This window comes from Tyto alba, unplaced genomic scaffold (genome assembly GCF_018691265.1).
Source record: "Tyto alba isolate M040663 unplaced genomic scaffold, T.alba_DEE_v4.0 Super-Scaffold_45, whole genome shotgun sequence".
Taxonomy (NCBI): Eukaryota; Metazoa; Chordata; class Aves; order Strigiformes; family Tytonidae; genus Tyto; species Tyto alba.
Window position 1 is genome coordinate 41,640,325 of NW_024881321.1, and position 16,420 is coordinate 41,656,744.

General features: G+C 46.0%; 2 protein-coding genes across 4 annotated transcripts in view; one reads left to right on the top strand and one right to left on the bottom strand.

Annotated features, from left to right (window-relative positions):
- Positions 1–7,119, top strand: part of TBC1D8 (TBC1 domain family member 8) — a 49,830-nt gene extending 42,711 nt beyond the window's left edge. For both annotated transcript variants that reach the window (XM_032996961.2, XM_032996960.2), the window contains exons 14-20: positions 243–341; positions 898–966; positions 2,312–2,552; positions 3,845–3,910; positions 4,533–4,622; positions 4,785–4,885; positions 6,147–7,119. In XM_032996961.2, the coding sequence (XP_032852852.2) occupies positions 243–341; positions 898–966; positions 2,312–2,552; positions 3,845–3,910; positions 4,533–4,622; positions 4,785–4,885; positions 6,147–6,605 (1,125 nt within the window). In that variant the 3' untranslated portion in view covers positions 6,606–7,119. The remainder of the gene's footprint in view (positions 1–242; positions 342–897; positions 967–2,311; positions 2,553–3,844; positions 3,911–4,532; positions 4,623–4,784; positions 4,886–6,146) is intronic.
- Positions 7,120–7,728: 609 nt separating this feature from the next.
- RPL31 (ribosomal protein L31) lies at positions 7,729–15,185 on the bottom strand. 2 transcript variants are annotated; one of them, XM_042805882.1, is made up of 5 exons: positions 15,081–15,185; positions 14,284–14,400; positions 12,540–12,665; positions 8,349–8,461; positions 7,729–7,795 (listed from the first exon to the last, which is right to left on the bottom strand). In XM_042805882.1, exons 2-5 carry the CDS (start codon positions 14,388–14,390, stop codon positions 7,764–7,766), a joined length of 378 nt encoding a protein of 125 aa, XP_042661816.1. In that variant the 5' UTR covers positions 14,391–14,400; positions 15,081–15,185; the 3' UTR covers positions 7,729–7,763. The 2 variants fall into 2 exon arrangements, with proteins under 2 accessions (XP_042661816.1, XP_042661815.1); XM_042805881.1 differs by having other exon boundaries at positions 15,027–15,116.
- Between the last annotated feature and the right edge of the window lie 1,235 nt (positions 15,186–16,420).

A 16,420-nucleotide genomic window follows, 5' to 3' on the forward strand; every position in this document is an offset into this window, starting at 1 on the left:
GGTGGTTAAATTCAGCATGGATGTTTTGGAAGTTAATACACATCTTTACAGATTCCTTGACTAAGTGCTCAAATGCACAAGGCTGGATGTAATGTAAATACCTACACCGACAGATCAACTGGTGACTGGGTATGCTTTTTCTTCAAGAACTCACAATACTTTAGAAGCTGTATTTCCAGTAAATGAGAAGTACAAATATCAAATGCTATAAAAATAATAAAAGATTTTTTCCTCTCTTGTAGAAATTTGGAGACCACTCCGTGGCACAGATAGAGCACATGCGCTACAAACATCGAATCCGTGTCCTGCAGAGCCATGAAGACACAACCAAGCAAAATGTGGTGAGTAGGAGGGTGTTGTTTCGACTGAGGTAGCTTCACAGCTCCTCTCCGGCGTCAGGTAGTTTTTGTTTTTTTAAAAGGCACCACCAGATCTTAACAAATGGAAGAATCATTACTGACTCTGGAAAAAGCTCTTTCCTGGGATGCTGGTGGGTTTGGTTTTTCTTTTGCAGCCACACGCCTTATTTTCTAGGGTGGCTTTAATGTTAAGAACAACTGCAGGAGTGTCCAGCCCAGCGCCCCGTCTCTGACCATGGCCCAAGGCAGATGCCTGGGGAAGAGAGTGAGCACGATGTGATGCTTCCCCGGCCTCCTGTGGCCTGTTATTTAGGGGCTTCCTGTCTTTGTTTCTAATAGCCCTTGAGGGATTCCTCTTTTCACGCATCTGTCTAACCAGTGAACCTAAAGGAGGGGGAAAAATTGCAAAGATTTTTCAATGCTGCCATTTTCAGCTGTACCACATAAACACAATCCCTACAGGGCTCATGGGCCTGACCGTGTCAGTGCTGATGGGAGAAAAGATAGTCACTAACATGTTTTTTCTTTCTTTTATAAGCTCCGAGTTGTCATCCCAGATGTTTCAATTCTTCCGGAAGATTTAGAGGAATTGTATGACTTGTTCAAGGTTGGTCTCCCTGAAAAGTAGGGGATGCACCTATTTGAGGCTCTGGGCATAACTTCCAGCTGTTGCTTTGCAGTGCTGCCTCGGGCCTTGTGCCCTCTGCCTGGGCCGTACTGTTCGGGTGGGATCTTGTCACTTCATCCTTCCTGTGCTTGCCCAGTGGTTAGAGGAATAGTAATGTACTGATCCTTCAAAGGAGAATTGCTTCAGTTTCCTTTCTAACTTGCTGCTTCAAAGTGGTCCATGAGAAATTAGGTTCTGGTAACTTTCTCATGCAGAATAAATTAAATAATATGTAGCTCTGCTCACTGGGAGCTCTGCAGTACTTCTAAGTCCTGCTCTCTTAATGCTCTTTAAAGGCACACTGTTTTCCATGGAGGAAAAAATCCCCATGAACTTGTGTCCTGGCTATTTGTTCCCAATTTTCTAACAGGTGTTTTTTTTTTTTTTTTTGAATTAAAAGCAATTTCTACCTCAGTTCCTTTCTGTCAAGTTGACGTTTGATAGAACTGTTGTAAAAGTTATGTGGAGACAGGGGCATCTAAGCTTGTACAACTGCACTTGATTTAGAGGGCCAAGCATGTAATTACCACCCTTAATGGACCATTTCTTTTGTATGTTGTTCACAGCCATAAATACTAGGTACTGAGAATAGGACTGTGGTATGTTCTTAGGGTTATGTAGTTCTGTGGCTAAGAGCAGTTGTACCCTCCCTCCATTAGTGGTTGTAAGGCAATGCTGCTGGGACTTGCTCTTCAGTGCTTCCCTCCTGCTCCTTGCTGCTCTGTTTCGGGGCTTTGACCGGCTTGCACTCCCTCCCCTTCCCTCATTGTGTTTCTTGCCGGTGGTTCCTTTTTCATTAGCTCCCCTGCTCCCCTGGGACAGCTCATTTTGTTAGGACTCGCAGTTTTGTATCAGCCTATCTCTAAGGAAGACTAATAGGTACAGTATCCAAATTGAGAGGCCTGAGAGAGAATAAGTGAGCAGGTCAATCCTATATGACACTTACCCTGGATTTTCTCTGTACCTTTGGCTGGTCAGAGACATCCTGAGCCAGATGTGGCTAATAGAGTTCCAGTAGCCTGCGGTGAATTTCTTCCAAGAATCTGCCCAGTCTCCCTTCAAAATTATTAATTAGCCTTTGGAAATTATGAGAGTGCTTGGCTGCTCCGATTAAAGATTCGCACTTTGCTTTTTCTCACAGGAATGGTCTCGGTGTCGTTACGTAACACCTCGCCCAGAGAATTCTGAGCACCTCCAGCACACTCTGACATGAATGCCTCTCTCTGCTGGTTGTGCCCTCGCTGATACCGCAAACCCTCCCCCCCTCCCCTCTGATCTCTCCTAGAGGGAACATCTGATACGGTGTTACTGGGAAGCGCCGGGGCCGGCGGCGGAGCGCCACGACCCCAGCCGGCCCTACGCCGAGCAGTACCGCATCGACGCCCAGCAGTTCGCTAACCTCTACAGGCTGGTCTCGCCCTGGACCTGCGGGGAGCACACCGACGTCCTCGCCCAACGGGCCTTCCGGCTCCTGGACGAGAACAGGGACCGGCTGATCGAATTCAAGGGCCTCGCCAGCTGCCTAGGTATCGGCTCCGCTGCGGGGCGGAAGGTGGGCAGAGCCGGGGGGGGGGGGCAGCACGCGGGTGGGATACGGCTGCTAAAATGTCGTAAAACTGCCGGGCCAGGATGTGGGCAGACTGTAATTAGCCTAACCTTTACTGCTCCTTCGTGCTCCAATCACCTGAAGTCGATTAGATTCAAAAGAGCCTAAGGACATGATTGACCTGTGCATTAAAATATTTGATTTCCCAGACAAGAGTAACTTTGTTGAAAATATTTTACGAATTAGAATGATACTTGGGTATTCATGGAACGCTAGGAAATCCTCTCTACCGGATTGTTGCTCTCAGTATATATATATATATATATATAAATATATCTCTATCTCATCGATATCTCAGTATACCTCTTTGTAACCGCTTCTTGAAAACTTAAATCTTGCACAAGCAACTGCTGCTTGCCTTTTATGTTGACAGTAAGCAGAACAAAAAAAATCTGGCCAGCAGGGAGCTGCACTAGGGTTGGTCTTGAGGCCACCAGCTGTTCTAATGAGATGAGGCCACCCGTCCCAGTATCTGGCTGAAGAAGGAAGTGCCACATCTCAACTGTTGCCTGACCCCAAGTGAAAAAAACTCAATCAATGTTCAAAGCTTCAGTAAAAATCAGTACATCCGTATTCTTGCCACTTTTTAGGATTTTTTTATGTGAACCAAGGCACCCCGTATTATATTTATTTGATTTTGATTCTTAGAGGGAAACAACGTGAAAAAAAAAAAAAGTTCTTCACAGTATTTCAGTGCATTTGTGAAAGTTTAGAATCTTATTTCTACTGGTCATTGAAAATACGAATTATATTACATGTGAAGTAGTTACCTCCTTTGGGCTTATTCTATAGAACAGCAGTAGGGGCTGAAGGGGAGAAATACTAAGAATATGATGGCCCCAAATGGAGTTTTCTGTCTCTTCCCTCTCACATTCCTGTTAATCCGTGGCAGCAAACGGCCTTTGCTAGATTCCCTGTCATCCTCCTTGATATTTTTAAATGATGTTGAAGCTCCATAGTGCTATTTACTCCCAGTCTATTTTACAAGAACAAAGACCAAACCAGATGGCCATCACCTGCTGTTCCTCACTGACAGGCACAACTTAAAATTTTTCGATGTAATATACTGGCCATATGTTTTCATGTATTGTCCATACAAACAATTATCTTTTGTGCACAGAGAGATGCCTGATTTATTTTAAACTGTGGAAGTAAATGCTGTGGTCTGCTTCCTTGTTTTTTTGTTGTTATTTTTTTTTTTTTTTTTTGCAGATGTTATGTATAATGGAGAAATGAATGAAAAAATAAAGTTACTATATAAGCTGCATATCCCGCCGGGTAAGAAATCTGAAAGGCTATAAATACTTCAGTTTCCCCCCAAATCTCTTGCTTTTGGGGAGCTTTTGGGAAGAGGCTGCTTAGTGAAGAACCCTATCTTGCTTCCTTCAGCCGAGAGCATATGGGATGTGCATCTGTAATTATGCTCACCGTTTTTTAAAAATTACCCCAGTCAAAATCATTTTGAATGGAATTTATAGATAGACAATGTCAAGGCTCACATCTGCTGCATTCAGAGATCTTTCACAGCCAATTACCTGGTTTCCTCTAGACAAGGTATGAACTGAAATAACATTTTTGGGGGGGCTTGTACTCCGTGCGCAGTAGAAATCTCCTTACCACATCTTGATCCAGTTTTGATTAGGTGACAAAATTCTGTGGTAGTTTCTCTGTGCAAAACTTTTAATCAGATGCACCATTCTTGGCAAACTTCCGACTCTCTCACTGCAGCACTAGTCTTTCTTACATTAACATAATTTTACAGTAAGATTTAACAAAGTACTGTTTGAAAACATCTTTGCCCAATTATTTTGCTTTCTTCAAATATGTAAATTTTAAAAGCATAAATAGCCATTATGCAGCGTTCGAAGGATTAATCATTAGTCACTTTTTTTATGGATAGCTCTCACAGAAAATGAACGAGACAGCCAGTCACCATTAAAGAATCCTTTACTGTCAACTTCAAGACCACTAGTCATTGGAAAAGCAAATGGTATGTCCAGTATGGTTCTCTAATGCGTGTGCATGAGATAACCAACTTCCCATTTGTTAACCCTACTCTGTTATCTCTGTTCTCTGGGGTTTATTTTGAAATATCAGTTTACTCCAGTGACTTGAAAACTAATTCTCCTCTTTGTGTCTGCTCCAAAAAAAGGTGATGCAGTAGATTACCAAAAGCAGTTGAAGCAGATGCTGAAGGATCTGGCCAGAGAAAAGGATGCTAAAACCGAAAAAGAATTGCCAAAAATGAGCCAGGTATGTGTATTAGAGGCTGTAGTCTTGTTTTTAAAGAAGTGGAGAGTATTCAAAAATGAAATGACTGAATACGACAGGTTAGCTCCTTCTGAGAGTGTGTAACTTCAGCCTGAATTTAAGATTCGGTCCTTCAGGTATTGAGGACTGGGCTCCTCTGATCCAAGGAGCGGGTGTTTACCTTTCTAGCAGCTCCCTCTCCTCAGACCGGCTGGTGAATAGAAACTATTTCAGTCTCACCCTAACCTGCGATATAACAGGCTGGAAAACAGGCTCATGCAGTCTGGGAAAAGCCCTTCTTCTAAGCCCAAAGAATTCCTGAGAACATAGATTGCTGTCCTCTCTTCCCTGACCTTCTCTCCACCAAAGCAGTAACCTCTTTCTTATTCTGTCACCAACTGGGACTTGCCCCGTCTTAACCAAACGCTGAGTAGAACTGCACAAAGAGAGCCGAAGGCTCTCAGCCTCTTCCCATCTCCTCCCTAATGCCAGTACAGGATTGTGTATGTTGTTGCCATAAGGATATTACTGGAAGAGATAGGGTCCTGTATTAGTAAAACAATGTACGGACATGCAAAGAAAGATAAAGACTACACACCCAGAATCTCTTCTGTGCTGGTGTTGCTAAAGGAGGTTTCAGATAGGTGGCACGTACCCACCTTGTCAGCTCAACAGGGCCATATGATCTCCTATAAAGGCATCACTTGACTGAACTCCCTCCCACCCTGAATTAGCCACCCTGCGACTGTATGAAACTCAACATGGAAACATCCTCTCTAGCCTGATAATCATCTGTGATGGGTGAGCAAGGGAAGGAAGGAGAGAAGGGGGTTGGGCAGGGTAGATGCCTGAATTTCATTAGTAGAAGAGCTGCAGAAAGACGGGAGAGAAACAGCAGAAAGGAAGTTGCTTGTAGGCCTGTGGATGGTTACTTTGGTTGGAACTCATTCTGCGTAACAGCCGTGAGTGACGGGTTGCATCCCTTGCCTTGTATCTCACTTGCCCTTCGGTCACCTGGGAGGTCCTGATCTCCTTCATCAAGGCAGCAAAACACTTCTCTGATGTGTTCCCTTTCTGATGTGCAGCATCAAGGTTTCCTAGCATCAGTGGGGGCTGAAATCCCTTCAGTAGCATTTTTTTAAAATCAGGCAGAAGTTATAAATGACCATATAAACGCAGGCAGGAAGGTGCCCTCGCCTGACTCCTATGGGTACATAGCGTGTGGCTGTTCAGCAGTTTGGTTTTGGTTTTTCATCCTTTACAGAGGGAGTTCATTCAGTTCTGCAAAACCTTGTATAGCATGTTTCATGAAGATCCAGAGGAGAATGATTTGTATCAAGCCATTGCCACTGTGACCACACTGTTACTTCAGATCGGAGAAGTCGGACAAAGAAGCATCAGCCTGGGGAGCGGATCAGATGAGTCCACCGAGGACCTACAGCCCAAGGCCTCCGCTTCAGACCAGGATGCTGTTTTTACTGACACTGTGAAGACCCCTCACAAAGACTCTCAACCTTCCCCTGTGGCTGAAGGGGACTGGACTGTCTCTTTTGAACATATTTTAGCATCCCTCTTGACTGAACAGTCATTAGTTAACTTCTTCGAAAAACCCTTAGAACTGAAGCCAAAACTTGAGAATGCAAAGCTAAATCAATATAGTCTCAAAACAAATGGAACGAGCTGCCAGCCACGGGGTGAACATACAAAACTAAACACGCAGTAGTAGCAAACCTGTCAGAAAATGAAATGCACTGAAATGATGCCAAAGCACATATTGCAAACAGCTTTCAATGAGCAGTGGACTTTTGATAAACAATTTGTTGGTCTGTGGTTTTCAGTTTAAGAGCTTTAAAAGCTAAAGGGTGTGTAGGTTTGTTTTGTGCCATCGATCTATTAATTATGTTCTTGTTTTGAATGTAAAAGGAAACATCTGTCTACAGTGTGAAGACACTGAAGCCTTCTTCCGCACTGGGAGAGCAGAGGCTGGCTCCAGTTGTCCTTTTTTTTTTTTTTAAACAGGGGAAAACACTTCTCAGCTACTGTCCGCAGTTTGTTTGGGTTGCCTTTTTTGCACTAATACCGAAAACTGTTTCAATGCTGGTAATTGAAACTATTTTAATATATTTGATTGTATTCCAATTTGTATGTCTTGCTGAAATGTTAAGTGTACATGGACTGTGCTTCTGATGTTGGTCTGTGAAAACATGCACTTTTCAATAAACCCTTTTTGTACCAGTCTCGCATTGACAGTGTTTATTGATTTGTGGAAGGTAAGTGTCTTCAGGCCCTACCTCATTAAAAAAATTCCCTGAGCGAGCACACTCACAATTAATTCACTGGTTGGAACCCTGTGCACAGACCTGCTTGGGAGAAGCCTCCTGATTCTGCCCAGGAGATCAGCAGGGACCCAAATACAGGGAGTTTATCCACAAGAACTTACATACATGAAGTATTGATCTAACAGTTTCGGGGGTTGTTTTTTGTTGTTTGGTGGTTTGTTTTGTTTTATAAATCAACTCGGCCTTAACTTAAAATACGTGTGTTGTGGCACTCTATTCCTGTAGGAACAAAACAAAACCACTAGGACTCTGCCACCCATATGGGAACATTTGCATCTCCTCCTTAGTCCATTCATGTGTAACAGAAGTCTACACTGTCTTTAATTAAGAAAATTACATCATTATGTACAAGGCCAAAGAAAGCCAGATGCTTTAAGATGTTGTCACCTGTTCAACTCAATGCTTGATAGATGAGAGCTTGAAGAGACTGGACAATAAAAAAAAAAAAAAAAAAAAAAAACACAACAAAACAAACCAAAAATCAAAACCAGTAACTTAGGAATAAACTTTCTTTTTATCCTTTTATTGTAATGAAAATCAGTTTAATTTTCATCCACATTGACTGTCTGTAGACCTGCAAAACAAGAAATTGTATCACCACCTATTACTAGGACAATTCCCTTCATGTATATGCAAGTCTTCACAAGAAAGTGCACCTACAGCTTCAAAGCTAGTTTGCTGATCTACTTCTGCAGGAGCAAACTGTACAGGCAAGTATTTCGCCAAATGTTAAAACAAAAACTTCACGTTAAATCAATTCTGCAAATAAGATCCTTCTCAGATACAAGCAGAAAAGGCTCAACTTGCTTGAGCTTTTGACATCAGAGGATGTACCGTATGTGGGAAACAAACCTTAAAACTACCCTAACAACTACCTAACAACTACGGCCAGTGTCTTTTACTCTCTCAAAATGTACATTATTTCACTAAATTATGTATTTGCTTCTTAACGCTGACCAGGCAAGCTAGCAGCCCTGTTCTCTACAGCACAGCTAGTCTAAGCCAGCAGTCTGACCCCTTCAGCACGCTTTTCCGCCTGAATTTTGCACTGCAGGAGGAGCTGTTCCACTTTGCTACTCGTTCAGAAAAATACAGCACGGAGGAAGAGAGATGGTATGCAACCTTACCTTTGAATGTTGTGACTGGTACGTAGGTAACCAGTGTGTAGAGCTTGTTTGGTGAATCTTCATCCTCATTGCGCTTTCTGGACAAGCGCACACGGATACGGTAAGGGACATTCCTAAAACAAAGATGAGATTAATTTTCAGTAAAACATGTATTGAAACCTGCTAGTTCATAGCAAAGAAAATAAAAGCTCTTTGCTCCACAATTACTACCCCCTCCTCAAATTCTTAAGTTTTGCCTATTTATGCAAAGACATGATGAGTCAATTCTGTTTCTATCTCAGCATCACAACAAGAGCAAAATCCCCTATCTTACAGCGTGCGCTGTTTGCCTTAGAGGAGCTTTTCAGTTTTGTTCAAGTAAGCAGGTGAGATTTAACTGAGCCTTGAGTAAGATGAATCCATAATCCAGCAGGAGCATAAAGTCAGAAGTGCATCATCAGCCCACTACTGACCCAGGAAATAAACTCTGAAGATGATCCTGAAGCACAGCATGAATGTCATCAGCAAGCAGCTGTTACTAACAAGCATTTCTGACTAGAATAAAAAACAGTGAGAAAAAAAATACCCCAACAACCTGCTCTGAAAGCCTGAGGCCCCTGTCGAGAGCCACAGTACTGCCCAATCTGTGCCCAAACGTGCCAGAAGTCACGTGGAAATTAAAGTGAGCATTACACCTGAACCAAGATGTTACTCATGGGCATACAGCTGATCAACATTTCTTCTTCACAAAGCCCATGGAATCCCAACTAAATCACTTTGATGACTTTGTCTGTAATAAGCAAGTCACAGCTTAGCATCCTCCCCTAAAACTGCCCAAAAAATGCTGCTGAGGGAAGGCACAATTATTTGTCCACACTATTTTTTTCAAGTAACCTCCCACCTTGAATGAACCCAGGACTTTTGGGAAATGCCTGTTCAGAGTGCTTTGCTCCACAGAGCATGTGAAGGAACTTCCTCCCTGCTGTACGTTCTCAAGCACGTGCTTACTAAATCAGATGGATGCAGTAATTCAGACACAGGAACTTGCTTCTATTTATTCCCTTCTTGAAATAAGTAAAAGAGCATTTTCCACTACTTCAGTTAGATCACTGACTATCATACTAGCTGACCTGGTGACTTTAGCCTCTCCTGATCCTTCTAGAGGAAGGTATTTTACTTTGCATATATTATCTATTCTAATTAGTGAAAACTGCAGTTAAACTCACACTGGAAAGACAGATGTGGCGACTCCTTGCTCCACAGACCACACTTCTACCAGTTAATATAAAGAAGTCTTAGTTAGCAGCCTCACTACTAAGCTCTGAAGTTCTGCTGTCACCTGGCTCAACTGCTGCTTCTTCACTGCACATGAACTGGACCAGCTCAACAGGAAGGGCAGGGAACCCCTGCCCAGAAAGACCCAGTAACTTAGTCCTATCTGCCCCTCTGTTTTTGAAGGAAGGGTTGGCCTACTGTCATGGTTTGGGCTGAAATAGAGTTAATATTCCTTTTTGGGAACCAGAAGAGTGCTGTGTTTTGGGTTTAGCTTTGGGTTTGGTGTGAGAAGAATGCTGATAGCACACTGATGGTTTCAGCTGCTACCGAGACTTCAAGGACTCTCCGACTCCTCATGTCCTGCCCGTGCGCAAGGGCACAGGGAGCAGGGAGGGAGCACGGCCACAGCACCAGACCCAAACTGGCCAGTGAAATATTCCCTAGCATGGAGCGTCATGCTCACTATACAGAGGAGGGGTGGCTGGGAAGGGGCCCTCTCTCTCTTCTGGGATTGCGATTGCGGGATCTTGGCATTTCAGGATTGCTAGCCGGGAACGGGCTGGGTATTGGTCAGCAATTACATTGTGCATTGCCTGTTTATATTTTTTTCTATTATTGTAATTGTTCTCGTTTTATTACTATTATTAAACTGTTTCAATCTCAGCCTGCGAGTCTCACTTTACCCCTTCGATTCCCTCCCCCATTCCCAGGTGGGGAGGGGGAAGGGTGGGTGAGCAGCTGCGGTAGTTGGCTGCTGACCAGGCTCAAACCACAACAGCCTTTTTGGTCCCCAACGTGGGGCAGAGGGTTGCAATTTGGTAAGGATATTAATTGGGAGAGGTAATGAGCAAAATACAGACTGAACTAGGTTAGTGGAATGATCTTTACAATGTCTGTAATTGTGGGGAAGTTTTTTTTTTTTTTCTGGTGTGGTAAAGGGACTATGGGTGGATTTTCTGTAGTGTATCTCACTATTTTGCCAATGTTATTTTTTATCTGGGTGTGGGGAATGTTTTTCCCCCTCTATTTCAGTTCGGTGTTGTTTTCTCTGTTCTGATGTTGATGTGTATACTATCTTCTGTACTGAATGTTGGATCTCTTAATTCTCAAATACGTGATTTGCAGAGGCGAGGTGTGGAATGTCCTGGGTTTGAGTGAGTGGTGGGGTTTTTTTGGTGGCAGGGGAGGGGCTGTAGGGGCGGCCCCTGTGAGAAGCTTCTCGAAGCTCCCCCAGCTCCAAGTCAGCTCCACCTCTGCACCAAAACTGAGCCCATCAGCTGCGCCTCTGCGATAACGTATTTAAGAAGGGACGTGGTGAGGAGCAGTGGGACTGGTGAGGAGGAGTTGGGGCAGCTGCGTGAACACCAAGGTCAGTGGGGGAACGGAGGAAGAAAGGAGGGGGGAGGTGTGCCGGAGCAGAGACCCCCCTGTATCCTGTGGGGAGACGGCAGGGCAGCCCCCCCTGCCACCCATGGAGATCTACGGTGGAGCAGACATTGATTTGTGGCCTGTGTTTTGCCTGGATGACCAAGGTGCTGTGCCCAAAGAAGGCTGGGGTCTTGTGGGAAAAGGCAGCCCCGCTGCTGTAATTCAGCGCTGGGAGGATTGCAGCATGCGGGGGAGTCCCACGCTGGAGCAGCTCGGGAAGGGCTGCAGCCGTGGGAGGGAATCCAGTTGGAGAAAGTTGGTGACCCATGACAGAGCAGTGTGGGGAACACTGCGGCCTGTGGGAGGGACTCATGTCAGAGAAAGTTTGTGGAGGACTGTCTCCTGTGAGAGGGAGCTCCCCCCACTGAAGATGGCAGAAGCAGCAGCACTGACTGCACCCCCCATTCCCTGCCCCTGCGCCACTGGGGGAGGAGGTAGAGATATCGGGAGCAGAGCTGAGCCCGGGAAGAAGGGAGGGGTGTGGGGAAGGTGTTCTCAAGATGTGGCAATGCTTCTCACTGTCCTACTCTGTTACGTGTTGTTAGTGTCTGTAATAAATATATGTTTGGGTTTTTTTCTTCCCCTAACAAGCCTGCCTTTTGCTCGTGCCCATAACGGGGGATTTTTTCCCCATCCCGGTCCTATCTCGAACCCCGAGCCTGGCTCATCTGTCCCTTATTGCCGGAAGAGAAGGGAGAGAGTGTGGCTGTGTGGTGGTTGGCTGCCCACCAGGCTCAAACCACGACACCCAAGCACACCATTCCAGGTAAAGGGTTGTAAATATTTTGTAGGATAGACTTAGGAATCCAATTCTTAGAAGACATGGTTTAAAAAAAGGGTTCATGTGCATCCAGTGTATCACTGAGTATTAGTCCCGACCAGTTAGCCTTTTGTTATGGTTTAAGAGGTCTCACTCCTCACAGGAGTCCTTTTGGACCATCTTCACGCTGGCCAAATGCCAAATCAGCTGCCTCTGTAAAAGTGATTTAACACTTTTTTAGCCCCAAACCACTTATTGTACACACCTCATTATTTTCTAATGCAGCATTTATCAATTTAGCACACCTCAAAACCTAATCCTGTTCAGATACATTACAAAAATCCCAGGTGCCTAGCCTGGGGCTGGAGGTATCATAAAAAAGCCGTTTCTAAAAACTGTCTGCTACAACAGGCATTGGGGTACTACACTATTACAATACCCCAATCCTTTCTCTCCACCCCCAAACCTGCACTCCTCCTTTCATTTGCTTTATTCTTATTAGAGGCAGAGGGAAGTTCTTTCAATTCCAGAGTTTACCAGAGCTCTGCTACAAATACACTGAGGGGCTGACCAGAACACAGAGGTGACAGAAAGATTAGCTTGGCACACACACTGTAAGAAAGGAAGCATTTGCAAAGAAAACGCAAATACTGCAAGAAGCATACAAATTCTTCTACCCTCCAAGTCCTGTACCTCCACATACACAGCTAGTTCTCCCTCACCCAGTAAGGAAAGTTGCAGAAACCTACCTTATTCCTTTAGCCCAGACTGCTTTGTTCAATCTGGTGTCAATGCGAACATCAGGAGTACCCATCTCCTTCATCGCAAATTTACGGATTTCCTTGAGAGCACGCGGTGCTCGTTTCTTGAAACCCCTAGGACAAACACAAGAGCCATTTCTTTAACTTGAGGAAACTGTCACCATTGGACACTTGTTGCAGCATTCAACCACTGACGTTCTCCAAACCCACAAGCCAAAGAATTGTGTTCAGCAGTTCAATAGCTGCATCACAGCATGATTAGACCTTTACTCTGGTTGGTGGCAGCTAATCTGAATGTCTATGCCTCATAGAACCCACATATACTTACACAGAATAATTTCAGTAAAATTTTGCAACTGCAAGATCTCCTGGATCTTAAGTTTTTTTCAAACATGTTGACATTAAAACTTATCGCAATATTACCCAAGAGATCAGAGCTTTCACCAATACTCTGAATAAAAGGCCTATGAGAAAAGCAGTGCCACAATAGTAATACAAACTTGACAGAGCTCCATCAGTACTGAAATAAATGGCAAAAGAACAAAACTGATGCTATTCCAAGGAACAGCTTCTGCTAAGCAGTATTTGATGGCTACTTTCTTCACATTAGCAGGACTACACCAATACCACCATCAGAACTGTTTTTTTACAAGCACAGCTTGTCTCATGCCTATTATGGACAGATTCTGCATAACTGGGCATTTACACTGAAAGTTACAGCTGCACAATGAACGCTTTTCCATATAGATGATACCTACACTGTGACATGTGACTCGTGTCAGTAGTGTCTGAGGTCCCCCAGTGGATTATATTTGGTAGTATTTGAACACTGCTGTTGATGTTTAGTGTTAGAAATTGGGACTGGGTGAGTGATTACAAGTGAGACAAGCATTAAACAAAAGGTGTTTCACCCCTAGTACTTCATGCCCCAAACGGAAAGAGGATAACCACCAAAGAAAAGTGGATAACAGGACCATCAGCATTAAAAGTAGACTGAATTGCCATAAACAATCAACAGGCAAGCCCAGAACATCTTCTCACCATTTAAAGGTAGCACTGCCTCCCATCCTCACACACCGTTTTGCAATAGTCCACTGTCTCACTCTCTCCTGCTCTAAGTCAACTTCAGCAATTTCACCAACTGTTTTGATTCAGATATAGTTTTCCTCCACACGTCTGTAGCCACACACATACAAAGAGGATCAAAAGGGAGATGCAGTTTCTCAGCAAGTGCTCTCAAGCACTTTACTACTAAAGAACTGCATGAGGTTCAACAGCTTGTCAGGTAAAGTTACTCTCATCTACACACAACAAGTATCATTTAACTCAAATCATACCTCAATTTACCTCTCACACAACTCGGCGGTAAGCACAGTACCACTCATTTCCATATTTAATTTCTAAAACTCGCTACAGTGGGCTAAACGTTAAACTTTGCTTGGGAAAGAATGACAACCTGTGCACACAGGTAAACAGATCTAACTTCGAATTAAGTCAAGGAACACTCACAAAAAAATACACACACTTGTTCCTGAAAGCCATGTGTAAAGTGTAGGTCTGCACAGGTACAGAGCTGCTTCCTCAGGACGCAACTGTAGCGCGGGGGTCTGCAACATCACACGGTAGCGTCGGTGCTGGTAAGGACCGTCACTCTCTGATGTTTAAAACCTACCGAGCCCACTTCCAAACGCCTTGTTACATAAGGCCGGTTTCAGTGATAACAACAACTTACACGCCATGGATCCGCTTGTGAATGTTGATGGTATATTCCCTAGTGACCACCTCGTTGATGGCGGAGCGTCCCTTCTTCTTCTCGACACCCTTCTTCGCAGGAGCCATCTGAGCAGTGCTGAAAAGCATCCGCACACGGATCAAATTGGGGCTCTTCCCCCTCCACAGGCCCCAGCTCCGTACCCGCCACGCAATCCCCACACCCAGAAGCTTTAAAGCTCCATCCAACCTCGGGGTCGCACCAGCTGCGGATTTTACACAGCAACTTCTCAGCACCGCAAGTACTTGACTCTCATCTCCCTGACAGGAGCGTGAAACACACCGGAGCCTCTCCGACCACTTCCCATGAAGATGGGGCCGCCGGCGAGCCCCCCGCGCCCCGCAGCCCACCCTGTCCTGCTTCTGTACGCCCAAGCGCCTTCCTTCTTCAAGGTAACCCAGGAGAGGAGCTCAGCCCGTCCCGGAAAGGAGGTGACGCTACTAAAGACGCTCCTTCCAGGGACTGACGGCGGCCTACGGCTTCCTCCTCCCTCCCCACGGCCCAGCACGGGCCGTAACCCCGCCGGCAGCGCCCCGCGGGCCTCCCCGGGCCTGCGCCCTGCCCGCCGCCGTGCAGGCCCGCGGGAGGGGGGCGGAAAGATGGACCCCAGCCCCACCGAACGCGGGCCCGCCGAGAGGTACCACCCGGTGCCCCCCGCGCCGGGCCAGGCCGAGGATCTCCCTCATCTCCCCCCACACACACACCGAGGGGGTCTGCGAGACGGATGGCGGCGGATTCCGCCTGCGGCGGCCACTCACCCTGCCGGGAACCGGCCGGAAAGGACCGCGCAGGGGCCGCTGGGAGCGAAGAGTCCTTCCGGGAGGCGGGGGGGAACCGACTGCGCCGGCGCCAAGCGGGGCTGAGGCGGGCGGTGGCGGCACCGCGCATGCGCGGGAGCGGCGGGCAGGGGGAGCGGGGCTGCCGGAGCCCTGAGGCAGCGCTGCCCCCTCAGGGGCTGCCCGCCCGCCCGCCCGCCCGCCCCTTGGGGCCGGTTTTTGGCCGGTGCGTGGGGATGGGGAGGCCGCCCCCTGCAACTCGGCTCGGGGGCGGTTGCCCGGTTCTGACCGGCAGCTCCCGTTCCTGGGTCCGGAGCTCGGTGTGGCGGCGCCGGGCGGCAGCCTGCGGTAGCTGCCCCGCCCAGGGAAGCGGCCCGGGCTGAGTGGTGATGGTGGGACATGCTGGATCTCGACTATAGCGAGGTGGAACAACGGCCCAACTGTGCGAAGAAGACTTGTGTTGCATTGGGTGTGCAACGGGGAACATGTGCAATAATCCCAAACCGGAATGTGTGTACAGAGAAGGAGTGAGAGCATTAAAAAAACAAGTACTGACATAAATCTGATCTTGCAAGTACTCTGTATCCTTCCAAACAATATAATAAGCCAGTTTATTAGAAGGCAACCCCACCCTATTTAGAGCTTCTCCCTGTTAACCACTTGCAGTAGTGCTGGTTTTAGAAAGACAAGTGCTTACTCCGAGGCTGAGCTTGGTTTGGACATACCCGCTAATGATCAGGAAAGGTGTGGGTGTATTAGAACTACCCTTGAGAGGAAAACAAGTTCTTAAATGAATTTTCTCTTCCTGTGACTTACATCATAATAGTTGCAATCCATCAAGTGCTGCTTCCACAGATACTTCCTCTGAGGTGCTTGTGTTCATTACGTTTTTCCTGCATTAATTTTTTGGCCTACAGATTTCTCCTCCCCTTTCCCAGAATAAGCCTTTACAGGAGTAGGTGGAATTTATGAAGTTAGCCTCTAGCCAACTGGCCTTCACTGAGGTTTGTTATCGGGGAGAGGTTCCTTCAGATGTTAAGTGAAAGCGCCTTAGGGTTTAGCTTTTTAATCTTCATCTGGTGGGGTCACTCTTGCCTCACTGAATGCAAGAGTTTAAAGAGATGAACAGGTACCTAAAGTTAGCAGTAAAAACGCTTTCTTAGAGACCAGATCTGATCTCTAAACACTTCGTAGAGATCAGATACTTGATTCCCTCATCTTCCTTCAATGAAATAAAGCAAAGGGAGTGTACGGACTGAAATAACACGTGCACCAATCGGTGCTACCAGCCAGTCTTGCTGTGGAAGCAGCAGGGTCATTTT

What these genes read in the sequence shown, in the direction of transcription:
- RPL31 (XM_042805882.1), bottom strand. Translation starts at nt 14,390, where the DNA reads ATGGCTCCTGCGAAGAAGGGTGTCGAGAAGAAGAAGGGACGCTCCGCC. An exon ending in CACAAGCGGATCCATGGCGT is followed by an intron (nt 12,666 to 14,283) that starts GTAAGTTGTTGT and finishes TGTTTGTCCTAG; the next exon opens with GGGTTTCAAGAAACGAGCAC. An exon ending in ACCAGTCACAACATTCAAAG is followed by an intron (nt 7,796 to 8,348) that starts GTAAGGTTGCAT and finishes CTTGTTTTGCAG; the next exon opens with GTCTACAGACAGTCAATGTG.